The sequence below is a fragment of the Pantherophis guttatus genome, chromosome 1 (assembly GCF_059756535.1).
Source record: "Pantherophis guttatus breed Tessera chromosome 1, ASM5975653v1, whole genome shotgun sequence".
NCBI lineage: Eukaryota > Metazoa > Chordata > Lepidosauria > Squamata > Colubridae > Pantherophis > Pantherophis guttatus.
This window is the reverse complement of record NC_142063.1, coordinates 30,024,887-30,052,161: the sequence shown is the minus strand read 5'-3', so window position 1 is coordinate 30,052,161 and position 27,275 is coordinate 30,024,887. Positions and strand designations below refer to the sequence as shown.

Here is a 27,275-nt window from a genome sequence, read left to right as displayed (position 1 = left end):
CCTTGCCAAATCATTACTTTTAAAGGTCTTCCCAAAGGAATTGTTAACAAGCCATATGGTACTTTTCACATGTCCATCACTCTTTCAGTGGGGAAATAAGAAGGTGATTAAGCCCCGAGAAAGAAGGAAACTGGTGAGACTTACCAGGTTGCTGAAACATAAGCATTGTCTGAGGAGAGGTGTGGACAGGCAGTGAACGGGTCCTCTGTACAGAACTATGGCTTCGGCTGGGCATACTGTTACTTCCTCCTGGATTTGCAAACCAAAGATTCTATGGAGAGACCACAGAGCATGCGCCATTAAAATAAGGCAAGCCATAAATGCAAAAAAGGCAAGGGTCCCCAGCAACATTACAATCCCTAGAATTATACAAGAAGGCCAATTTGCTACTGTGCCAGATTTCAGCAGAAAAAGGACAATTGCTCTTTTTTTGGAAAGAGGGCAGCAAAACAGTTCATTTCAGGAACTCTTCCGTCCTTCCGTAATTTGATGGAACCTTCTCCAACTGGCTTGAAATGCATCTGCGCATACGGTAGCCCTCAAAACTTACAATCACTTACTACCTGTATGGGCAAATGCATTTGAAGTAGGTTAGAGCAGGGGTCTCCAACAGGAGTGCTATTCAGCAGGTTGTGGAGAACTGGTAGCAGAAATTTTGAGTAGTTCAGAGAACCGGCAAATACCACCTCTGGCTGGCCCCAGAGTGGGGTGGGCATGGAGATTTTGCAATATCCTTCCCCCAGGAATGGGGAGGGAATGGGGATTTTGCAATATCCTTCCCCAGCCACGCCCATAGAACCGATAGTAAAAAAAATTTGAATTCCACCATTGGTCTCCAACCTTGGCAACTTTAAGACTTGTGGACTTCAACTCCCAGAATTCCTCAGCCAGCTTTGCTGAACTCTGGAAGCCTTAAAGTTGCCAAGGCTGGAGACCTCTGGGTTAGAGGAGGTTTGAAATTTGAATCAGGTTGGAGGACTGTTTGAAATCACAACAGCACTGAAAAAAGTAATTTACAACCGGACCTCACACTTACGACTGTTGCAGCAACCCCACAATAACATGATCAAAATCTGGGCATTTGACAACTGGCATATATATTTATGACAGATGCAGCAACCGTGGGGGTCATGTGATCACCGTTTGCAATCTTCCCAGCAGCTTCCAACAAGCCAAGTCAGTGCAAGAAGCTGGATTCACTTAATGACCATCTCATCCATTTAACAACTGCAGTAATTCATTTAGCGACCATGACAAAAAAGTTGGGCATGACTCATTAACAACTGCCTTGCTTAGCAGTGGAAATTCTAGTCCCAACTGTGGTCATTGATCAAGGACTACCTGTATTGATTTTATTATATCTGACTAATGAACAATTTCAATGATATCTGGTTGGATCACACTGAAGGGCCATGAGTGCTGCTGCCATTGACTTCATTCTCTAGTAAGACGTCTCTTTTGTCTTTTCAGCCCGGGACAAAAATAGACAGAGGAAACTGGAACACTGGATCATTTCCATTCCCTGACTACTTACACTATCCTTGATTGTTTCCCCAGATTTTGGCTTAAGATGGATGGAGTCCCTTGTTGGATGTGTTTTTGTCTATGTTTCTGCATAAAACAAACTGGATCCCATCTTGTTTAGTTTTTTTATGGTTATTTTTTTTCCAGTATCTTCCCAGGTATTTGTATTGGGCTGATTGATCTGTAGTTCCCTCGGTCTGTTTCCCCCCACCCTTTTTTTTGAAGACAGGAACTCTTCAAATTCACCAAACTTGTAACTGTAATTCACACACTTGCTTGTGTTTCTTCTATACAGTTTCAGTTTAACCTACCAAATGCTGCGTTTGCTTTTTGAGCAGGCCAGACTAAGAACATCAGTCCCTACCAATGGCCCATCTCTCCTGCACTCAAAACATTTTATTTTTCCTCCCTCGGCAACCCTCATCCCCTTTACAGGACCTCTTTACAGCACTGAAAACAGTGAAAACAGGAAATGCCTGCAGACTATTTTGGCCAGCGCAATCACTTTCATTTTTCGTTTTTAAACTGAAAATTCAATGTAAGAGTGTTCAGTTTAGTCCAAGAAGGAAACTGGAAAGAGAGTAACAAAGGAACTTTAGGTGAGTGATAAATACTTTTTCTTTTCCATAAAAGAAAAAAAAAATACATACTCTGAATCATACACATGTAGAGCTTGCGATTGTGATTTTAGATCAGCTTTTCCTCAAATGGACAAATGCACATGTGCAGGGATTATAGTATAATGCCCAAGACTCCCGCACAGACCCTAGGAATTCCGGCAGTTAAAAGTCACTTTTTCTGAAGAGTGCCATCTTTGGATAGACAGTTTTAGATTAAAGACTATCAGTTTTCAACAACTGCCTGCCAGATGCTCCAAAGAAAACAGTCTCACGGCAATGAAATGAATGCATGTTTCTTTCAGCATTGACATTTGCAAGATATACAGATAGTTCTCAGCTTATGATTCCAATTGGGACCAGATTTTCCATTGCTAAATAAGGCGTGCCCAATTCTATGACATTCCTCCCACAATTGTTAAGCAAATCAATGCAGTAATAAGAAAATCACATAGTTGTAAAGAGAATCCAGCTTTTCCCATTGACCCAAAAGTGCTCTTCCAAAAGGCATCTTGACTTCCTTGTTTTTTTTCCTTGAAAACATTCGATGAGAAGTGAAATGCTTTCAAAGAAAAAAAAAAACAAAAAAGTCCACTTCCCTTTTAAAAAAGCATCTTTGGGACAACCATAACCTTGGTCAGGGGTCAGCAATCCGTGGCTCTGGAGCCGCATGTGGCTCTTTCATCCCTCTGCTGCAGTTCCTTGTTGCTGGTCGGCTCCACAATTGATAGGGCGTTCGGTTAGGACAGGTAGAGGAAAAAGGATGCCGTGCTAGGAGGAGACTCTATGGTGGGGGAACCGGACTTCTGGTTGGCTCCAGAATTGAATGGGGGCTTCCAGTTAGGGCCTTTGTGGCTCTTTGAGTGTTTAAGGTTGCTGATTTCTGACCTTGGTGATTGAGAATCTCCATAGACACTTTCTCCATTGACTTTGCCAACTAGGAAGGTAGAAAATCACATGACTCCGGGATGCTGCAAACATTGTAAATATATTCCAGTTGCTAAGAGTCCAGATTTTGATCATGTGACCCAGGGGTGGGTTCTAATTTTTTTACTACCGGTTCTGTGGGCGTGGCTTATTTTGTGGGTGTGGCTTGGAGGTCATGTGACTAGGTGGGCGTGGCTAGCTGGTCAGAGTCATTTCAGGAAGGTCCTCGCACTTACGACCAGTCCTCGCACTTACGACCCGACTCATTTGTTTGCTTTTAACACTGATCAGCTGTAGGACGGCCCTTTGAAGCCCTGCGGCTAGAGTTTAAACAGTTTTTTTCCCTCTAGTCATCAGCTGGGACTCAGGAGGCAGCAATAGATTGGGGGTGGGACTGAATAAAAGGTAAGAATAACGTGGGTGGGTGGGTGGTGGGTGGGGAGAACCGGTTCGGTGATGTCATATCATCACCGCTACCGGCTCGACCGAACCGGACTGAACTGGGAGGAACCCACCACTGATGTGACCATGGGGATGCTTCAATGGTATTAAGTGCAAGGACTGGTCATAATAAGTCACTTTTTTTATGCCACTGTGACTTTGAATAGTCACTAAATGAATGGTTTAAGTTGAGACTTATCTGTACTACATTTTGATCTGAATGTTTATAAAATGGGCAGTTTGTTAACATGGCTGGATGCCTCTTTGCAGAGTTATCTGGCACAGATCTGTATAAATCCTTTCTAAAGTCATCAAAATTAATGATTATCTCTTCACCTTGTGGCAGCAAAGCCTGTTAAATTAATTCCACATAGCTTTTATTTAGATAACGCTTCTGTTCAGTCACAGAAAATCCCAAGAGGGCCAGTGACAACATTGGACAAATCTGTACTGAGGTTTTCACTGAGGGACAATCTAGCCACTCATTTTGAAGTAGTTCCCTCTAGCTTGCACTAACCTTTTCTATCTCATTTTATCATAGGCCCTGTGGCTTTCAGGGATCACCCAGAAGTTGATGGATACCCACCTGTCTTCCTTGCTTTAAGATGGTGGGGTTGGCAGCTCCATTGCGCTGGCTGGCTCCTAGGAGGCCACTGGGACCCAAAAGCCCCAGCCGTGTAGTGGGGAGATTTCGAGAGGGAATTTGGAATTGGCGTGGGTTTCTTCTGCCCATTCCTGCACCTGCAGATCCAGCTGTCGGTAAGGAGTTTGACTGGCCAAATCCTCGGCTGAGAAAACAAAATGGGGCAAATCCAATTCAATGAAATTCACCTCCTGTATTATAAACCTCCAAAAGACACCTCACTCATGATAAATATACCAAATTGATTAAAGTGCCCTATTCTCCCTCTTTCTGAGGGAGCCTTGAAGCTAAAGGTCTCGTGAATGATGTCTTGTTTAAAATTAAAGACAAGGCAAGCTCACTTTAAAATACTGTAATTAAATAATGCTTCACAGAATTACAGAACTGCTTTATAGAGCTTTGTGCCGAAATGACCGAAATAAATAAATCACCGCAAATAATTTAATTCACACTAAAGCCACGTTCCTGTCAAGAATCTGGAAATTAATAATTTTGCATGTGTGATTTCTTCCAACTCCTACCCTGTCACTTGATCACAAATCGCTCAACCCACCATAGTTTCCAGGCACAGTGGAAGTGTAAAAGTTGCTAGGCTGAATTAGGCTTGTTCCTGGGCAACCGTGAGCCTTGATTTCCCCCCCCCTCCTAGATCCAAGGGGTGTGCCTCCCACCCACTGGCCCTCTAGGCCTAGCCCTACGACATTATCACAGGCAACACTCTATAGCACTGGCACTCCCAGGAGTTGAGTCTGCGGGACGAAGCCCCAATCTTACGTTCTTTGCTGCCGGTATCCCGAGAGGTCTAAGATGGATTTGCGAGGGAAAGACCTGAATAGTTTTTGCACCTGCTGTTTCCATGACAACAGTCTTTTCTTCTGTGTCTCGGTAAATGCCTGTCCAAGAGAGGGAGTTATGGGAGGGTGGAGGGAAGGGAAAAGGGGGGGGGGATAAACATTCAAAATAGAATAATGATTAGAAGAAAAAGTCACAAGTGATCTTCATCATCATTAGGATGACTGGCTTATTAGTAAAAACATTTCACTAATGAGGGGAACACAGTACCTTGTTAGAGGTAACCACTGTTCTCAAACAGCAAGTTTTACATTCAAGAGTCTGAAATCTATATTTTTCAGAACAACTTAATTATGCTTTGGAGAAAGACAAATTGAGCCATAGACATTTCTGCATTTGAGGATCACTCGAGGTGAATTCCCACTGGCTGATGCTGTGAAGATTAGTCAATCTTGCGATCCTCATGTCATTCTATGGAAGGGCTGTGAAATAGCCTCTCTCCAAGTTTCAAACGCCATTACTGCTCTTTCCACATGCAAGTTGCCAAGCACCCTTTTAATGTGGATTCGATAGCAGCAAATACTTCAGAGTTCTCATGGCATCAACATTTCAGAAACATTGGTCTCACATGAGCCATAATGTTACTTGTCTCTTAGCATGATGAAAAAGTTGGAAGGTGCACTCTAGCCTAGACCAGGGTTGGCCCCCTACTCAGTGCAGGAATCCAGATTCAGGTATTCCCAACAGATGGCTATCTAGTCCCAGTTTGACACGACACTGGTGTTAAGCATCATCTCTCTGGGAACTAGCTCAATATCTTGTTGTTAACCAATCAACAATAAGATGTTAGTGATGAACCGATTCCCAGAGAGATAATGGGATGGGCCATCAAGTCAGTGTCAACCTTTAACAACTACAGAAATTGATCTGTCCCAAATTGACCCTTCAGGTTTTCCAACAGGGCACCCACTGCCACTGTGGTTTAATCCATCCACTTGCAGCTGGTCATCATCATCTTCTTTTTTCATTCATTTTTCCCAGTATTATAGATTTCTCAAGAAAGCCAAGTCTTCACAAAATGGGTCCAAATTATAATAACTTGACTCTGGTTATTTTGCCTCAAGCAAATACTCAAGATTGATTTGTCTATGACTCCCTCTATTTTCTAAGCTAACCATGGTATTTTCAGAAGCCTTTTCTAATACTATCAAAAGCATTAATACTCTTTCTGTCTTGTTTCTTTAAAGTCTAACTTTAGTGAACAATTAGAAATTTTGGGATTCCCATTTTTCTAAGGACATTTCACAGTTTGACACAGTCAATGCAACCAAAGACTTTTCTATTTTATTTTCTATTATATTCTCTGGTTTTCTCATTTACCCAGTATGCATATTTTCCCATGTTCCTTTATATTTTCTAAAACCAGTTTGAACATCTGGCATCTAGCTTTCCACTTAGGATACCAATCTATGTTACATGTCTCTATGCATTATTTTGCTAGCATATGAAATTAAGGACATTTATAGAATAGTTTGCACATATTGTTAAATCTCCTGGGGTAACTTTTCCAATCTGTTGGCTGTTGTGTTATTTTTCAGATCTGCTAATATGGTTTGGTTAGAATCTTCACCGATTCTTCTTCTTCTGTTGCTTGCCATATCTCTATAAATATTTTATTAATTTCTGTAGCCTTCTGACTTGGTAATGACCAAGGTGCTGATTTAATTTCATCTTACTGTACTAGAAATTCTTGTAAATAGGGATGATATTCTAAGGAATCTTGGATGTTGATATCTCTCTTGTACAGAATTTCAGCGTACTCCTTCAAAACTTTGAACTTCTTGAAATCGGTTACTATTTGTCCATTGGTGTCTTTTAGCAAATCAATGCAAAGTTGGAACCTCTTTCTAAATTTGGAGAACTTTTGGATCTTATTTGTCTGTGTCTGTTTTCATCTTTGATGTCTTTCCAGATTTCCCTGCAATACTGTTTCTTGTCTTTTTAATAGCTCTCTGAAATACTTTTCAATGTTCCTTCCTACAATTTTGTCTTTCTTGGCTCTGGCTTCTCTTCTTGGCAATTTCCACTGTTTGTTCTGACATCCAGTTTGTTTTTGTCTGTTTTTTGGTCTTTGGCCTTTTCTATTCACATTTATCTTTAAGAATGTCTTTGCTTTTATACTATAGTTTCTCTGATTCCCTATAAATGGTTCAAAACTTCAAATGTTCTCCTTGAAAACTGTGGTTATAAGCTCAAGATATATCCTGGAAACTGACTGACTTTCTGTTTTAGCTTGAATTGGAACTTGTATATGAGCAATTCATGATCGGTTGCTATTATATTTATTTATTTTATTTATTTGTTCAACTTGTATGCCGTCTTTCTCCGAAGACTCTAGGTGGAGTGACCTCTTCCACCTACTTGTATCAATCATATAAACAATTTAATTTCTATGCATTCCATGTATTGCCCATGTCCATGTCCATGTTCTTTGAAGACTGGGTTAGAAATCAGGAAGTTATTGGATTGGCAGCAACCACCAAGCTGTTCTCCTTTATTTCTGTGTCAACTATATATATATTTTCCTTTCTACTTCCAACTTTGAAATTGCACTCTTCAATCACAAGAAGCACATCTTGTTTAGATGTTCAGTACATTTCACATTGAATTGTTCCTATTATTAAAAAAATCTTGTTCCTAACAATCAACTGGAATCTGCCCTCTAACTTACCATTATTCCATCTCTTGCATTTTGGAACAACAGACAGCAAACCTTTGCCTTCTTCTACTACTTCTTCTGTAATTTCAGTTATTTGAAGAGTGCTATAATCTCTCAGCCAATCTTCCCTTCTGGAGGTTAAACATCTCCAGCCCGTTCAATCTATCTTCATAGGACTTAGAATCTAATTCTTTTGATTATCTTTGTTAAACTTATTTACTTCTGAATCCTCATTAGGTTTAATTAAGAAATTGTGGTTAAACGAACTATAGCTTTGTTTGCTTTCCTAGGGCCAGGAAAGGGCCAGGTGGAATAAATATTATTACATTATCATAAAAAGACAGGTTTGGTCAGAGACTGCACCAGATTGGCAAACATTTGTGGAGAGAATAAAAGTAGCACTTCATGAGAGATTGGACTGAAACTAATGAGTTCCCTTAAAGCATCAACTATATTTAAACTGCAAGCCTGGGCAAGGATGACAGCAAAAAATCTAATATGATCCATTTGCTCTTATAAAAAGGGAAATGAGGTGAGATGATGATAGGCGGCTAAGGTTGATCAGTCAACTGGTCATTTGGTTTATAGTACTCCAGATGTTATGGAATCTCTCTTCAATGCCAGATGTCATAGAAAAGCTGGCTATAAATGCTAACCGTTACTTGATAAATACAAAATGTCAAAAGTCTGGACAAAGCTTTGAAGTTTTCTGGAAGCCAGAAGATGGTTACAGTAAGCTATGTGTAGTACAGGAATGTCAAAATTGGACAAGAGAAATTGCAGCACAGAGGGAGGCCCAAGTTTGACCACAGACAAAGAACAGGACAACAACATTTGACCTATGCAAGATCATTATCAACCGAGGGGGAAAAAACTCCAAAGTATTTACAACCATGTAAGGAAAATGTTTGCTAATTGAAATAGCAAATTAATAGCAATTATATTCAGAGATGTTTCTTTTATCAGTCTGTTTATTGTAAAGCAGAAGCTTTCTAACATCATTTTATTAACAGAGAAGCAAAGAACCAAAAAGGATCCTTAGAAATCATTTACTCCATTTCCCCACTTAATTATGAGTGCCTCATTTAATACTGTATTTATAATAACTGGCAATGGGTTTTGATTGATTTGTATTAGAATCTTCCCAAAATCCTTCCCTGGCTGGGCAGGAACTGATCTTTACCTAGACCTGAGATACTATCCCTAAACCATGCCAATATTAGTGCTCAAATGGTCATATTTGCATATCTAGGAAATCCAGCAAATCTCTTCAAGAAATGGGAAGAGAACAAGAGTTTGCCAATCTCCCTCCCTTCCCTCAGCTCCCTAAAATTACTCACCTCATGAATTAGGCATTTGTCTATGAGTTGTAGATAGGAGCTTATATTCTCCTCGTCAGGTCTGGAGACAAGGAGCTGGGTACAAACTGTAAAATAACAACCACATCATCAAACACCACCACATAACTTTAAATTTAACGAGAATTTTCCAATTATTTTCAATCTCTTGAAGAATGAACTCATTGTGGTGACCTGAAAAGAATTGCCATCAATGGGAAACAACTGTCAATAAAAAAAAAATGTACAGAGATACAGGCTGGATTCCATTCATGCCTTCCTTTTTCAGTTTTGTTCCATCCTTTGCTTTCTGTTACTGTGGTGTCAACTTGGAATTATTTCATGTATATTTATTTATAAAAAGGAAGCTGCTGGGCCTCCTGCTTCCCCAGCTCCAGTATTGAAAAGCGATGTGAAGGACTTTAGGACAGACATGGAATAATATAACTTAATCACTGCCACCAGGGGGCTGGTATGAGCATAATACAATCAAATACATTTTTATAATATTTTATTGTTATTCAGTATATTACTTCATTATTACAATAAAATAGTATAATAAATAAAATAAATAAAAATATGCTGCTTCATACTGAATCATATTGGATTCATAGAGAGCAAACCTTAATATCTAGATTAGTCTGCCATAATACAGTACCCTTGAGATGAATTATTAATTAATTAATTTATTTATATCCTCTATTATTTTTATAAATAACTGAAGGTGGTGAACTGTGGCGCTGTGGTAACTATGGTAACTGAAGAGTTGTGGTGGCTCAGTGGTTAGAATGCAGTATTGCAGGCTAACGTTGCCCACTGCCAGGAGTTTGATCTTGATCAGCTCAAGACTGACTCAGCCTTCCATCGTTCCGAGGTTGGTAAAATGAGGACCCAGATTGTTGGGGGCCAATATGCTGACTCTGTAAACCGCTTAAAGAGAGCACTATGAAGTGGTATGTAAGACTAAGTGCTATTGCTATATCTAATTCTCCTACTTTAGCTTACTTTTCCACAACAACAACCCTGTGAGGTGGGCTGGGATGAGACAAAGTGACTGGCCCATGGTGATCTAGCCAGCTTTCATGCCTAAAGTGAGATTAGAACTCAGTGATTCCTGGTTTCTAGTTTAGTACCTTAATCACTAGACTAAACAGCTACAAGTTCGAACATTCCCAGCCAAGCAAAGCAATTGAGCAAACTGACCAGGAATGAAAGAAGCTATAATTCAGCCCACCTTGAATTGCTGAATTGTCCTAAAAGGCCAATATTTGTCAATAGTAGGTATTAAAGTCTAATTGTCAAATACTTTGCTCTTAAGTGTGTCTCTGCTACAGTCCTTTTACCCCTAAGGATGGTGCAGTCTGTGGGCCCAATTAGGCCAGCTTTCTTCCTCCAGATTCCGCCCAACATTTGGCCATTATGTCAGTAAGTCATTGCATATATTGCATAGGAACAAATTGTCTCCAGAAGTTGTCAATGCTCCAACACTGGAAGTTTTAAAAAAGATACTGGATAACCATTTGTCTGAAGTGGTGTAGGGTTTCCTGCCTAAGCAGGAGTTGGGCTATTCTGTTATTCTGATATTCTGATATGTAGCCAGAACAATTTTTCTGGAGATGTCAGTTCACACTTTTTGATCTTTTGAATGTATTGACCTATTATTTCGAATAGAACGTCATAGTTATCCAAAATTTATATTTGGGAATATAAATTTGGGAATGGCTATCCAAATGCACTTGTTGGATCACAAGTTTAGTTTTGGGCAATGCACTTAAAAAGAGTAACAAAAGCCAGAACAAAGTCAGTTACCAGAATGATAGAATCCAAACCCTGTGAGGAATTGTCAAAGAAGCTAGGAAATTTAGCTTGCAGAGGTTTACAATATCTAAAGAAAACCTGTCATGTGCAAGAAAAGGCAGATTTATCCTTTGTTGAAACCAGGGAAGCAAACAACCCAGGACTGGGTTGTTGAGTTAAAATCAAAAGAAATAAGAATCAGGCTGAATAATGAGAGGTAGTTCCTGACCACGAGCTGTAAAACAGCAGAGAACAGTCTGTCTAGAACAGTGCTTCTGGACCTCAATAATTTTAAGATACATGGACTTCAATTCCCAGAATTCCCCAGCCAGCATGGTTGAGGAATTCTGGGAATTGATGACTATGTATTTTAAAGTTATTAAGATTCAGAAACACTTGTGTATAATAAAGGTGGACTCCCCTTCACTGGACATTTTCAAAAAGGAGCCGAATGGCCACCTGTCACAGATGGTTTAGTACAGGGGTGTCAAACTCGATTTCATTGAGGGCTGCATCAGGGTTGTGTTTGACCTCGGGAGGCCAGGGTGGGTGTGGCCAGCTTGACATCACTTGTGTCAGGGGTGCCTGTGTGGCCAAGTGCTAAGGCAGGATTTCCCTCAGACCCTCCCTCCCTCCCTTCTCCTTTCTTCTTCCTTCCCCTCTTTCCTTCCTTGCTCTCTTCTCCTCTTTTTCTTTGTCTTTTCCTCTTTCCCTTTCTCCTTTCCTGTCCCTTCTTGGATGCTCAAATGCAAAAGGGGAAACATTTCTCCTTTTGTTTTGTTTTGCTTTTAGTTTGTTTTGCTAGCCTTCTGCCAGCGAAAACGGAGCTCGGGAGGGCCATGCGTGGTCTTCCCAAGCTCCGTTTTCACTGGTAGAGGCACCACGGGCCGGTCCTTTGCAGTTTCAAGGGCAGCCCGCGGGTCAGATCTAAGCACCCCATGGGCTGAATTCGGCCCACGCACCTTGTGTTTGACACCCCTAGTTTAGTAGATCCATACACAGCAGATGACAACGGAATGACCTTAACCTGAAAAGCTGTTCCAACTCAAAAGTATTCTATAATTCTATGGAAGATTCTGCTATCTGAGAAACTGATTCTGGATCTGTTTATATGCAAGAAAATATGCTCTAAAAGCCATTTATATTTTGAATTCAAACAATTTGGAGTCAATTTTAGTTGCAAATGCCCTGGACTGATGCTTTGCTGCCTCTATTAAATGCTGCTGTTCCTGCAACTATGGGAAGTGGCAAGATCTAAGTATGAGATCTTTACTGCAGTTTCATTAGTAGGGAATACAAATAACAGCAAATGTGCATTTTGGAAAAATGGGGACAGAATGAGACAACAGAACAAGGAAGAAAAGGAGAAGAGAAAGTGAAAGTATGTTCATATACAGGTAAACCTTGACTTACAACCACAATTGAACCCAGAATTTATGTTGCTAAGTGATACATTTGTTAAATGAGTTTTGCTCCATTTTACGACTTTTCTTGCCACTTTTATTAAGTGAATCACTTCAGGTGTTAAATTAATAACACGGTTATTAAGTAAATCTGGTTTTCCCCATTGACTCTGCTTGTCAGAAGGTCACAAAAGGTGATCACATGACCATGGGGATGCTGCAGCAGTCATAAGTGTGAAAAATGGTCTCTAGTCAATTTTTTCAGTGCCATTGTAACTTCAAACAGTCACTAAATGAAGTATTGTAAGTGGAAGACTACCTGTACAGCAGATAAAGCAAACAGAGTGAAGGTACAATAATATGCAAAGCAAAATACAAAAAATGAAAACTGGATCCTATATTTAAACTTACGATATTAAAGTTATAAAATGGATCTGAGAAGGAGAATTACCTAATATCTAATTCTATTAGATCATACTTTTTCAAGTAAAGGATCATCGTTACTTTAGTATTCCAGTTAATATTTGAAAGAAGAAGCCCCCATAAAAACTTTATTTAATTTACAATAAACTTAATTCAAGTTGAATGGGTCACAACAGATGGCAGCACTTAGCTGATCTTGAGTGATACTGCAAAAATTGAGGAATATGAACTTTATTCTTAGATAGGAGCACACAAGGGAATCCCCAGAATAAATAGGTAATTAAAAAAAAAAAATCCCAGAAAAGACAGTAGCAAATCAGTGCTGGGTTACATGGGAAGAGGTTCTCAAACATTGTGGTAAAACCAGGCATACTCACTAGGGGGGATCAAAAGGAAAACAAATGGTGGCTGTACCCCCAACTATTGATCTTGTAGGTCAGACCTGGGCATTTTAAAGCCTACCGGCCCTTGGGTAGTTTCAGTTAAGCCTGTGGCATTGGTAGTGGGGATGGGGTGGAGGGGAGGGGAGGGCTGGGGTGTCGGAACAGCAATGGGGGATGTTGGGAGCAGGTAACATCGAGACACTCACAGCAGCCCTGCAGAACAGTCCCATTTGGCCCCTTGGAAAAATTAATCACCCATTCTTGTTCTAGGTCTTCCCATGATGGATGCCTCTGGTTGGCTGCTTGCACAGGATTCTGGAAAAACAGGTTGAGCCCTTCTACTCAACCTCATTGCTCCGTTCTCTGAATCACTGCTAAAGCTAATGTGATTGTGGAGCCACCTTGTTGGTTTTGCTTTGTTCCAGTTCTTCGCACTTTGCTCTTCCAGTCAACTGTAATTTTCTTTTAATAAGTTGTTATTAGAGGTAAACCATCCAGAGTCATTTGGATCAGGCAGTCTATACATTAATTACCACGTTTCCCTGAAAATAAGACCCTGTCTTATATTTTTTTGAACCCCGAAATAAGCGCTTGGCCTTATTTTCAGGGAGGTCTTATTTTGGGGCCCGTCAAGCAAGAGGGGGTTCCTCTTGCTGTCTTATCTGATTTCCAGCTCTGCGTTTAAGTATTTTCAGGGAAGGCTTATTTTTGGGGAAACAGGGTATTTAACTGAGTATGAACTCCCTGGACCAGACTGGCTAATGAATGACAACTTGCAACAGGCACAAGTGGACCGTGAATAAAAAAAGCAAACTGACCTTTTCCCATCACTTTAGTAAACTGTCCTGGGATGTCTCCTTCTGGCAAAGGGATACCTCCAGTTTCCCCCTCACAACCGGGTAAGGTGTGGTGCTGCATTCCTCCTGAGGCAGAGTCCTTGCAATCCGACCCTGGGTTGTCTGAGCTAATCAGAGAAGTTGGTCGATGGAGATGAGAACTGTGCTCATCCATTGACAGGTTCCGAGAAGTGTACGCTTTGATTGGGGTAAGGATCATTTGGTGAAGCTCCTGCAATGGGAGGCGCAGATTGCCTCCTTCTAGGATATCCTGCGGGTAGCAAAACAGACCCACCCATGAGCATCTCAAATCCTGAACCATCCCATAAATGTCACAGTTTTGTGCCAAGCATGAGTATCAATGAAATATCCAATAGAACTTGCATAAGATAAATCAGGAAGATGACCCAAAGAAGAAGCCTAATGAACGTTTAACACCTGACAAGTCAGCAGAATATAAGACACTAAAAATGTCATTTTAGCTTTGGTTCATACATTGCAACCATCCATGACTCACTTAATCATGGTTTGTAAAATAAATAAAAACCAGTTGGGTTTGATGCTAAACCCTATATAATTGTTCATAGATAACAGTCACTGAGTTTACACACCCATCTAAGCCAAAACTGTAACAAACACCCTGCCTTGATTCTGTGAAATCTGGGTTCAAATCCTTATTTTATGAAATCTGGATTAAAATCCTTGCTCCTCCATATCATTTCCTATTTTTTAGCTGATCTAGAATAAATTGATGGGAGGATTGATGAAAATCAATGTAAATTAACTCACTCCTAACAGGTGGCTCTCTAGTGTCTGCTTCAGCATAAACAGAGAAAAGGTCTCCATCAATAATTTGTATGTGATCCTTACTCTCACTTGAAGATTTTCCTAATGTTCAATTAGAAATAATTTTGACATATTTATATGAATTGCAATCTAGAAATTATTAGTCATTTTGTTAGGAAGGTTGATGGTAATGGAACTTATCAACTTCATACAATTATAGTTCCCAGCCTCTACTGGGAGAGGAGAAACCATGACATTGGACCTCCTGTAAGAATATAAGGGCAAAGGTCCATCTACATTAACATCCTGTTTCCAACATGGCTAGCTTCCATGTAAACAGGTGATAAATTTTTCCTGTTTTCTGTTTCTGTATTCAAAGCTTACTCCTCGGATATAAAAAAATTCATTTCAGTATCAAAGTTAGCAAAATAAAATTATTTAATTTAATAAGATTAATCTCCCAGCCTAAATATTTTATCTTGAAAGAAACAAAAGTACTTCAGAGAAGCCACTCTTACAGCTAACTTTCCCTTTAGACAATCTTAGCAAGCAAACTTCTGTTTCTTACCAACAGCTCTAAACACTTCTGTAACCTACAATATTGCACCGTTCACGCAGTTCCATTTATTCTTCACTGTTTTTCATGAGTCCCCTAGATGCGAATATTCAACTGGAGCCATAATGCTTACTTATAAAGTGACTAAACAGCGTGACATCTACAGGGATTTAAATCAGAGGTAGGAACACGGTTTCAATGGTGCAAAATGGTGCTCCTGCTGCATCCACATAATATATCAAAAGCCTGGAAGATATTGTGTGAAAAAGCTGACACATCATGAGATCTGATGCAAGGCTGCTAAAAAAAAAACCCTCTTCAAGATGCTGCAGAAACACCAGCAAGATTGTGAACATGTCACGCAATATTGTATATGTCTCCGATAATCCCACACAAGATCTGATGAGGTTTTGATGATTTTTCTATGAGAACTCTTGCAAATGACCCTGTTAGCTTTTAGGTGAAAATATACATTTTGAGAATACGATTACAAAATTTTAAAAGAAGTGAGAAAAAGAAAGCTACCCACAACGGCATGCTCATGAATACAGACAGAGGGGGTTGGACAATGTGAGAATGTATAATGGCAAGCAAGTGCTGGCCTTTCCAAATTGGGTGCTCGCATGCTGGAACAAAGTAGGGCCACTTTATTGATTTTTCTGTTAGCTTAGTTACAGGGCTTATATATCCCTCCAGTCAAAGCTGACTCTGAACAGCTTGCTTACCTTGTTCACACAAATAAGGTTAAACTGTATAGTTTAAAATACCAATACAATATAATAAAAATGAAGTCCCTGAGAGAAATGGAACTCAGTTTCATTAATCTTTAGAATAGAAAAAGGAACAGATTTTAACATTCCCATCCACAAGGCCTGTTGAAAAAGTGATTTCTGCAGCCAAACTTCAAGCAGGCACAAATTCGAAATCTTTCAGCAGGGAGCACTTTTAGCCAGACCCCAGAGATGAGAGGGCAGGAACTGCTATCCTGGGCAGGTAGCATTGGCAGGTAGCCAATTAGCTTGCAATCTTCCCTGATAACTTTCCCAGTGACCTTCTAAGGAAGTCATCAGAGAAATGGTAATCACATGATCACAAGGCTCTTGGCAAGTGGTCCACAGGTGGCATTCAGACAGTTTGCACCGGTTCGAGTGAACCATCGGTGGAAATTTGGCCAACGTCGCCGAACCGGTAGCAATGGCCAGTTGGCCACACCCCCGAACCAGTCCCCTAGTCGCCACTTGCTCGCCCCGCCCACCATGTTCATTGCTGCCATGTTTTTCGTGCATGCGCATCCCATTGCCTTGCAAGTCCAATGGGATGTGCATGTGTGAAGAACATGGCGGCACTCATCCTGAGTCATGTATGAATAGGTAGCCACAGAAATACTGAATGAATGGAGCAATGAATGAACCAATGAACAAAAAAGGTAGGTAGGTAGGCAGGTAGGTAGGTAGATAGGTTGTAGATTACAACTCCTAAACCAAAAGTCAAACCCCGTTATGGGAAAGGAAGTGACTACGTTATATATAGCAATTCATCCGTATACATATACAGAGGTATACATATGGGCAAAGAGGTTCAGAGCATTATACATATATTTAGCTGAAGTAATAGCCAAACTCTCATCTGTTTTCAAAAGAAAAAATGGAGAGCACTCACTCTTTCCAAGGATTTGAGGAGATTCTGCCTCTCTTTTAGCTTTTGGATACTGATCACAATCTTATGCCTTGCACCTTTGGTAACATTCTGCAACAGAGACATGGAACACAATATTAGTACACCTATACAGGATATCGCACATGGGGGAAACACAGTTAATCACTCCAGACTAAAGCAATTGAGTCCAATAGGTTCCAATAGCTAATTAACTATTTAGATTGATACAGAGCCAGCTGGTGGTATGGATCAAAGGATTTCCCTAATCCCCCCCCCCATACGATCTAGAATGAGTGGAGATTGGGGAGGAAAAACAGAAGTGATGATTTTGTCAGAGGAAAAAGGACCAGGTATCATCTGATCTTTAATTCCCTCTACAAGAGCATTCAGAGTGGACCTTTATTCAGATAACATTCCCTCTGGTCAAAAGAAAAAACAGTTTGCTCTAACCCAAATAAAAGCTTGTATAAAAGCTTTTGTAAGGCTGGCATTCTCTTGTAGCCATAGGAGGAAACACACCACTTAAAGCAGTACCTGTCATCAGTGAGGATAATGGTTCATACTAAGGACATGTCTTTCCTGCTTCAAATCTGGTATTTATTTATTTAGGCAGAATTGGTGCTAACAAAAAACAGTGTTTAATTTGCTCTTAAATTGGATGATCATTAGATGATTAGGTGTCAAATGGCCAAAGCAACTCAGGAACTTTTTTTTTTTTTTTACTAAATAATCTAACATACTTGAGCCTCAAGATGACATTCAGTCAAGGACATCATTTCATCGTAGGTCATCTGGGAAAAAAGGGCAGCATACTTATGGAGACGCAGACTTTTGAGCCAGGCAGGAACATCTATATGTGGAACAGACAAACACGACAATTACATCTTAAAGAGTAGCAGAGCAAACATTACGATAATCTGCTCCATGATCAGCTGCTTGGGCCAATGGCAAAAATTATTTTAAAAATTGTAAATAATTATGCCAACAATTAGCGAGAATCAAAATTATACAAACCGTAGAGATTAAACCTATATAAAAGTCCTTGCCTGTAGGCAAAAGTAAGAGAGTTCCTGTGGGTTTTACTCTGCTAGTCATAGCCAACTACTTTAGGAGGCACACTCATCTCCCTTTCTAGGCCATTGAACCAGCACTGTCAGAAGACATTTCTGCAGTCAAGTGACCAGCATGACATCATGTCACAAAGCAGAGTGTTCTTCCCTAGTAAAAATACCTTTCTTCTGAATCTATGGAGTCAAGGGTTTTCTTTCCCAGGGATTGATCGGAGGTAGTCCTGACACATGGCTTCTAAAAATACCCATGTCGTGCTCTTCGAAACAATGGTTTATCAAATAATTTATACAAATTTTATACTGGGCAGGGTATCATTCAGGCACACCACCAATGGTATTCTAGAGAATTGTGTTTTATTGTGAAGGAGCAGTGGGCTTATGTACAGGTCCTGTTTGCTCCCACCCTCTTCCTTCCATTAATCTATCTAGCTAAACAAAGTTTTTATTGGTTTATTAGCAGGTTATCCATACTGATCCTTGTTTGCTGTTTCCCAACAGGCTAAGTTTCCAAAAAAAGAAAGAACAAACCCCACTTTGTGATCCTGACTGTAAACGAAGTAGGATACCAAGATCTATAATTAGGATACTATGCTTTCAAAATCATTCCTGCTTTTTTAGCCTTTTATAGCAGTGGGAAGAAACAGCAGGCAGAGTATTCATGATAAGGCTGAATTGTCCAGATTCCAAGCACACTGTAAAGCTTGTAGCATCAAAATAATCTGCTCATTTAAGCATTTGCATTTGCAAAAGTTTGCAATAGGGATACCAGCCGAGTAACCAACTAATGAAATCATGTGAATGTTCCTCTACATTAAAAATTACCTACAAACGTGATAAATTTGTAGCAAAATAATAAAATGGTGCATGAAAATTAGACATTATTTTCTCTGCTCTGCTGAATTGTTGTTGTGAAGAATCTGACATTTTACTTTTATTCTCCATAATATATTTTTGCAAGATCCAGGATCATGGTGGGTACCATGTTGCACACTTATACAATCCCTAAGCAATAATTGCATGGCATGAATTTATGGTAATTATAAAATGCAAATTAGTTGCTGTCCACTAACAGGTTTGGAGTTTAGCCCTTTTTACTGAGCTGCCATTCTGACATTGCTCAAATAATTTTGTTTCCTCTTTGCATTCTTTAATTTAAAGCAGTTCTGGCTGGGAGTTGAAGTCCACACATTTTAAAAGTTCCCAAGTTTGAAAAACACTGATCTGAACCAAAGCAGGGAAGCTGTACACAAGTCTTCTAAGTGTCCCCTGAAGCAATGTGAAGCAAAGAGAAGTAAAAGCACAACTCCTACAAAGCTCCCCCCTTGAGAAGCAGAATGAGATACTGGAAAAGGGCCGTTTCCTCATCATGCTTAGCTGTTAAGGAGAAGCAAGAGATGGGACCAGCTAACTCCTGGTTAACATGCCATGGAGGGAAGCACAGATAGACGAACACATGGAAGGTGATAAAAAAAACCCCACTCTTATGCCAATGCAGATGCCAGAAATACTCTACACACAGGAGTATTTTCAACTTGGGATCATCTAGGTGGGTTGCATGTCAACTCATAATCCTCAACCAGCAAGGACTTATGTACACACATCTGGAGGAATAAGGTCCAGGAAACCTATTATATGTATTATTCAATGAAATTGCATAAGAATAGGAGAGACTTGCACTATCAAATAATATACAGGTAGTGGTCGACTTACAACAATTCGTTTATTGACCGTCCAACGTTACAACGGCACTGAAAAAGTGACAATTTTTCACACTTATGACCATTATAGCATTCCTTCCAATCATGCTTACGATCACAATTGTGGCCAACATTTCTGTTCCTAAATGAGACAGCTGTTCAGTGAATTTTGTGCCATTTTTGGATCTTTCTTGACACCCTTGTTAAGTGAATCACTAAAACGCTTAAGTTAGTGACACAGATGCTAAGTGAATCTGGCTTCCCCATTGACTTTGCTTGTCAGAAAGTTGCAAAAGGTAATTACGTGACCCCGGGACACAGTAGATATGAATCAGTTGCCGCGTATCTGAATTTCCATCACATGATCACGGGGATGCTACAATGGTCATTAGTCATTTTTTTTTCAGTGCTGTTGTAACTTCGAACAGTCACTAAATGAACTGTTGTTTAAGTTGAGTATTACCTGTACCGTTTGAGGCTGATGGTTCCATTTAACAATTTGAATTGATATTAAGATGGGAAGAGGCAACCAAGAACCCGCCCAGTGTCTGACTGTGTGACTTCCATCATGTATTACTCAAGCTTGGTGGCTTTTTGGGCCTTACAGGATAGGCAATCCAGAATTTCTAAATATCCCCATTTTGCCTTTTTTCCTGCTTTAAAAATAGACAGTCTTCTGCCACATGACCCTCCCTGCCCAATCAGGCCAGACTTTCTGGCCTGGGCATTGAGCAGGCAGGACTAATTGGTACCTGAAGGGAAGACCACCAGGAATTCTTATGATTGCAAATTAGGGAATTGAAAAATCAACCTGGAATCAATCAGTGGAACAGCTTGCCTTCAGAAATTGTGGGTGTTCCATCACTGGAGGTTTTTTTAAAAAAAGACTGGACTACCATTTTGTCTGAAATGGTACAGGATCTCTTGGCCGAGCAATGGGTTGGACTAGAACAGGGGTCAGCAACTTGTGGCTCTGGAGCCGCAATTGGCTCTTTCATCTCTCTGCTGCGGCTCCCTGTCGCCGGTCGGCTCCACAATTGATAGAGCTTTCGGTTGGGACAGGTAGAGGAAAAAGGGCGCCATGCTTTAGGTTCGCCTGATACGCCAGTTGCGCCTGATACGCCTGATATTCAAGTTCACCTGATACGCCAGCTGCACCCCTTTCTGGATCGCGACTCCTTATGCACGGTTACTCATGCCCTCGTTACTTCCCGCCTGGACTACTGTAATGCTCTCTACATGGGGCTCCCCTTGAGGAGCACCCAGAGGCTCCAACTGGTCCAGAATGCAGCCGTGCGGGTGATTACGGGGGCGACATGGTGCTCCCATGTAACACCTCTCCTGCGCGAGCTGCACTGGCTTCCGGTGGTCTTCCGGGTGCACTTCAAGGTTTTGATTCTCACCTTTAAAGCGCTCCATGGCTTAGGGCCTGGATATCTACGAGACCACCTTCTGCCACCGATAACCTCCCACCAGCCAATACGCTCCCACAGAGAGGGTCTCCTCAGGGTACTGTCGGTCAAGCAATGTCGACTGGCGACCCCCAGGGGGAGAGCCTTCTCTGTGGGGGCACCCGCCCTCTGGAATGAGCTACCCCCAGGGATACGAATGATCCCGGACCTCCATACTTTCCGCCGGGCTCTGAAGACTTTCTTGTTTCAGCGAGCCGGGCTGGCTTAAAATTTTAATTGATTAATTTTTATGGGTAAGGGGTTTTAAAATTGGAAAGCCAAATTGGATTTAATTATTTTTAAATTATTTTAATTTTTATACTGCATGTATTTTAACCCTGGCTGTTCACCGCCCTGAGTCCTTCGGGAGAAGGGCGGTATAAAAATTTAATAAATAAATAAATAAATAAATAAATAAATAAATAAATAAATAAATAAATAAATAAAATGCTAGGAGGAGACTCTATAGTGGGGGAACCGGACTTCCGGTAGGCATGGGAAAAAGGATGCCGCGCTAAGAGGAGATTCTATGGTGGGGGAACTGGACTTCCGGCCGGCTCCAGAATTGAGGGGTGGGGGGCGCTTCCGGTTATGACCTTTGTGGCTCTTTGAGTGTTTAAGGTTGTTGACCCCTGGACTAGAAGATCTCCAAGGTCCCTCCAACTCTGTTAGTCTCTTAAGAAGACAAGGCCAAGAATGCCTTTATTGTTCAGCTACTGTACTGTTTGCTAGTGGCTGCAGAGCTCCAAAGCACACATCTCCCCCTCACACCCATTTCAAGGTTGTAGCTTTATTGGCTGTGCTGGGGAGAAACCTCAGATGGGAGGGAAAGAAGTTTGCACAGGTGCCTACAATTTTGCTAAGCAGCCTGTTCTTCCATACTTGCCCAGAAGATTCATTAGTTCTCTTCATTTTGTGTTCTTGTGTGTGTTTGATATGCATAAACCAGAACCCCAACTCTCTTTTTTTCCTCAGCCAGCTATTCCAAATGTATTTTTTTTCTACTGAGTGGGCTCACATGCTCCGCTAAACTCTGGTTTATTAATCAGTGTTTATCAAATATAGAGCAACTACCTGCCTGCACAACATAATAAGTAAAACAAAATAAGCCAAGGTATGGTTCAATGCAGAGGACGAACCCAGTGTAATGGACTGCAATGAATGATATTGGGGGAAAAGAGGAGGAGATGCTGTCTAGGAAACAGACAAGAGATGCAGGACCCCACAGTCACTTAATGGCCAGAGAAAGAAACTTAAGAAAGACCTGCTCTAATGGATCAAACAGTTAAAATGAAAGCAGGAAGTTTGTGACTTGTTAGATTGTGTTAAAGGAGCCTTACAATAAAGTAGAATTAGTTCATTTTGTTGTGTTTTCTATCTGGTTTGGCTGGGAAAGCTGACACTCATTTAATGTGCTTCATACTTTCCATATTGAAATTTGGATTACAGAATGTGGTATTTTTTTCACCTAGCTTAATAGCTGTCCTAGGGGAGGTATCCCATCTCAGCTAATCAATAGACAGGAATAACTCCTGCAAATCAACCTGTTTAATGGAAGAGTTTTAAACTGCAGCCTAAGGTCAGACATGGAATTAAAACGTCTCTATATTCTGCTTTAGAAGAATGTGTTTCAAACAACTTTGGGACTTTGTGTGAATGTGGGCACACATGTTGTTAAGCAATCAGGACAGGAAGGGAAAACGTTCATTACTTTCCACTCACCTTTCATACCACTCCCTTCTTCCTGGAATGTGTTACGAGTAGAAGTCTGATCTTCTAAATGTTCACTCCCACCACTGCCTGAGGAGGCTACACTGCTTTGCGGAGACAGGGGGGCATGATCGGAAGGGATGCCCTGGGGTCCCCTATCCCGCAAGTCCTCATGAGACATCCATCCGTGTCCAAGGGGCTGGCTAGGCACAGTCATGGGTGGGGTGAGGGACACAGACCGTTTCAGAGGGCTATGATGGGTCTGACTTGAGAGAACTGAAACAAACAAAGTGGAAAACAAATTAAAGCAAGCTATTTCTTCCCCAAGGGTTAGCAGATCAAAGTAAACGTCTCCCTTGAATGCAAGTCATCATTTAAACTAGTGGTTCTTAAATGGTTTGACCCAATTACTACTTTTTCTGGTCTGACATAATGGCATTACCCACACCAAAAAACCAACCTACTAGGTGGTTCTTTTATACAAGCGTGTTGACAATGGCAGTCTGAAACTGGATCCTGAACTCACAAACAAGCAATTATAAATTGCTCCATTAATCCCAGGATATGTACAAGTCCCTTGGGAGTATTTACCCCCACTTTAAGAACCACTGGCCTAAAGTATGAATTGGGCAAACATGTTACTTTCATTAAGATGCATTTTTAACCTGATAAAAAATGTTCTTGCTGAGTCACTTTGCTTTAATATTCTACTTTGCATCCTTTAAGCGAAGTGATCTACTAGATCACGGGTGTCAAACTCGCTGCATCACATTGCCGTCATGTGACGTTTCGTGATATTCCCCCCCCTTTGTGGAGCTAAGGTGGGCGTGGCCTGTGCGTGACGCATCTGGCCCGTGGGCTGCCAGTTTGACACCCCTGTACTAGATGAATATAAGTCAGTCTACCATAATGACTGAGATCTCCACTACATTACATACAATATCCATCTACTGATAAAATTATTATTATATTAAGCGGCATCACTATCACAAAACTGGTATTTTTTCTCTTAGTAAGGGACATACAATGCCAGATGTGTCAGGCGCAGACCACGCCCACCCCAGCCCCATGAAGGGGAAAAACATTGCAAAATGTCACATGATGGCAATGTGACGCTGCGAGTTTGACACCCGTGATCTAGTAGATCACTTCGCTTAAAGGATGCAGAGTAGAATATTAAAGCAAAGTGACTCAGCAAGAGTCTCTACTTACAATCATCTGTTTAGTGACCATTTGAAGTTACAATGGCATCGAAAAAAATGACTTACAATTGGTCCTTCACATGACCATCACAGCAACCCCATGGTCATGTGATCAAAATTTGGATACTTGGCAACCAGTTTATATTTACGTCCCTGGTTCATGTGTTTGCCATTTGCAAACTTCCTAGCTGGCATCTGACATGTAAAGTCAACAGGGGAAGCCAGACTCAGTTAACAACTGCATGATTCACATAACTGCAGTGATTTGCTTACCAAATATGACAAAAATGGGCACAAAGTGGGGTGTGACTCACTTAACAACTGCCTTGCTTAGCAATGGAAATTCTCATCTCAATTAAGTCGAGATTACCTTTACAACATCACTGAAATACAAGTGGGTATAATTAAGGAAGGACATTTCACCTAAAAGAGATAGATTGTGCCTAGCAATGGGTGATTGTCCGCTCCATTTTCCCTCCTTATAGTTGATTCTGCTTCTTCTTTTTTCTTTCTTTGAAATATATTTCCTTTCTTGACTGCGCTTCTGGAACTCTTTGTTCGGGTCATATCTTCACATGCATCCTTCCCATGATGCAGTTTTCTTGGCAAGCCTTTGGGAATGATTGACCATTGCCTCCTTCTTCCTAGGGCTGAGTGTGTATAACTGGCCCAAAGTCACTCAGCTGGCTTTCTGCCTAAGCCAGGACTAGAACTCACAGTCTTCCAGTTTTTGTCTTTCCATCTAAACTTGGCTTCCCCATCCTAGGGGCTGATAACTAACACATATGAAGGTTGCTAAGCTGGGAAGCAACACTCCACATTCTTGAATGCCCCTTATCCCACAACTATCTGTACTTGCAAACTGGTTTAAAAAGAAATGGAGGGATGCATTATTTTTGCAGCAGTATTGAACATTAGAATAACAGAGTTGGAAGGGACCTTGGAGGTCTTCTAGTCCAACCCCCTGCTTAGGCAGGAAACCCTACACCACTTCAGACAAATGGTTATCTAATCTCTTCTTAAAAACTTCTAGTGTTGGAGCATTTACAACTTCTGGAGGCAAGTTGTTCCACTGATTAATTGTTCTAACTGTCAAGAAATTTCTCCTTAGTTCTAAATTGCTTCTCTCCTCGATTAGTTTCCACCCATTGCTTCTTGTTCTACCCTCAGATGCTTTGGGAATAGTTTGACTCCCTCTTCTTTGTGGCAACCCCTGAGATATCGGAACACTGCTATCATGTCACCCCTAATCCTTCTTTTCATAAGACTAGACATATCCAGTTCCAGCAACCGTTCTTTATATGTTTTATCCTCGAGTCCCCTAATCATCTTTGTTGCTCTTCTCTGCACTTTTTCTAGAGTCTCAACATCTTTTTTACATTGTGACAACCAAAATTGGATGCAGTATTCCAAGTATGGCCTTACCAAGGCATTATAAAGTGGTATTAACACTTCATGTGATCCAGATTCTATCCCTCTGTTTATGCAGCCTAGAACTGTGTTGGCTTTTTTGGCAGCTGCAGCACACTACTGGCTCATATTTAAGTGATTGTCCACTAGGACTCCAAGATCTCTCTCAGTCATCACTATTGAGCAAGATACCACATATACTGTACCTGTGCATTTTTTTTCTTGCCTAAATGTAGAACCTTATTTTTTTCACCATTGAATTTCATTTTGTTAGATAGTGCCCAATATTCAAGTCCATCAAGATCTTTCTGTATCTTAAGCCTATCTTTTGGAGTGTTGGCTATTCCTGCTAGCTTGGTGTTGTCTGCAAATTTGATGAGTTCCCCATATATCCCCTTGTCCAAATCATTAATGAATATGTTGAAGAGTACTGGGCCTACATGTTGAGTGCGGTTGGTCAGCCAGTTACGAATCCATCTGGTGGTGATGCCGTCTAACTCACATTTTTCTATTTTATCAAGTAGTAGGTTATGGTCTACTTTGTCAAATGCCTTACTGAAATCCAAGTAAATTATATTGACAGCATTCTTCTGGTCCACTAGTTTTGTCACTTTGTCAAAGAATGCAATAAGATTCGTCTGGCATGTTCTGTTTTTGACAAACCCATGTTAGCTTTTGGTTATTACTTTGTTTGCTTCTAGGCGTTTGCTGATTTGTTGCTTGATTATCTTTTCCAGAATCTTCCCTGGTATTGAGGTCAGGCTGATGGGTCTGTAGTTTCCTGGATCTATTTTGAATATGGGAACGATCAGCTCTTTTCCAGTCCTCTGGCAGTTCCCCGGTGCTCCAGGATCTTTGAAAGATATAGTTCAGTGGTTCAGAGATCACATCTGCCAGTTCCTTCAGAACCTTGGGGTGTAATCCATCTGGCCCAGGTGATTTGAACTCGTCTAGAGTAGGCAGGTGCTCCCTTACCATTTTCTTCCCTATTTTAACTTATGTTCCTAATCTGTTTTTTTGTGGTGCTGTTTTTGATAGGTTGGATTGTTTTTTCCCTTTCCGTAAAGACATATACAAAAAATGAGTTAAGTAGTTCTGCTTTCTCCCTGTTGCTTGTCACCTTCTTGCCACTTTCTCCCAGCAATGGACCAATTATTTCCTTGACTTTTTTCTTGTTTTTAACATATTGGAACAAGTTTTTTTTTTTGTTATTTTTTACTTTTGTCACAAACCTTTGTTCGTTGTGAGCCTTGGCTTTCCTCACTTCATCTTTGCAGGGTTGGGCTATTTGCTGATATTCTGCCTTAGTTACGTGCCCCTCTTTCTACTTTTTATACTAATATCATTATTATCTATGATTCATATATATTTTTAGTGTGCATTACGTGAAGCACCTTAAATGCCTGGCATTTGGAAGGATGGCTAAATGGCTTTTTCAGAACTAATCAATAAGTAATTCTATAACTAGTTTTTGTTCCAGTAAGAGGTGCATTTCCTTACCAATGAATTTCTGAATTTCTGCTGTATCCAGACAAAAACCACTGCTGAATGTATATATACTTGCTTACCACATTCACAGGTATTCTACAGCCAAACTAAACTTACTCAGATCCTGGAACTAGGAGGTGGCTGGTACATTATTTTCTATGAACACATTTTAAAAAACATAAAATATTTTTGTGAGTTACGTCTCATTTTATCAGATATAAGGAGTGGCTAAACAGATGTCCAACTGAAATTGGGATAAGGGTTGGCGGATAGTTATCCAAATGCAATATTATATATGAGACAGATTACAACAAGGAGCTTTGGTAGAGCAGCGGACTAAAGCGCTGTTAAATAGCACTTAGCTGCCAGCTGCCTGCAATTACTGCGAGTTCAAATCTCACCAGGCT

The 27,275-nt window shown here is 40.6% G+C and overlaps 1 protein-coding gene and 1 long non-coding RNA gene across 4 annotated transcripts in view; one reads left to right on the top strand and one right to left on the bottom strand.

The window, feature by feature from the left end:
• Positions 1–27,275, bottom strand: part of SAMD4A (sterile alpha motif domain containing 4A) — a 147,031-nt gene that overhangs the window by 11,004 nt on the left and 108,752 nt on the right. For 2 of the 3 annotated variants that reach the window (XM_034433415.3, XM_034433414.3), the window contains exons 4-11: positions 22,781–23,044; positions 17,581–17,690; positions 16,844–16,930; positions 13,825–14,113; positions 9,004–9,089; positions 4,927–5,045; positions 4,096–4,297; positions 145–271 (exon numbers count right to left, since the gene is read on the bottom strand). In XM_034433415.3, coding sequence (XP_034289306.2) covers positions 145–271; positions 4,096–4,297; positions 4,927–5,045; positions 9,004–9,089; positions 13,825–14,113; positions 16,844–16,930; positions 17,581–17,690; positions 22,781–23,044 — 1,284 coding nt within the window. The remainder of the gene's footprint in view (positions 1–144; positions 272–4,095; positions 4,298–4,926; positions 5,046–9,003; positions 9,090–13,824; positions 14,114–16,843; positions 16,931–17,580; positions 17,691–22,780; positions 23,045–27,275) is intronic. The other variant, XM_034433416.3, reaches the window with a different exon arrangement.
• Positions 4,193–27,275, top strand: part of LOC117675087 (uncharacterized) — a 29,153-nt gene continuing 6,070 nt past the window's right edge. Inside the window, exon 1 of the long non-coding RNA XR_009623077.2 lies at positions 4,193–4,268. This is a non-coding gene — a long non-coding RNA (uncharacterized LOC117675087). The remainder of the gene's footprint in view (positions 4,269–27,275) is intronic.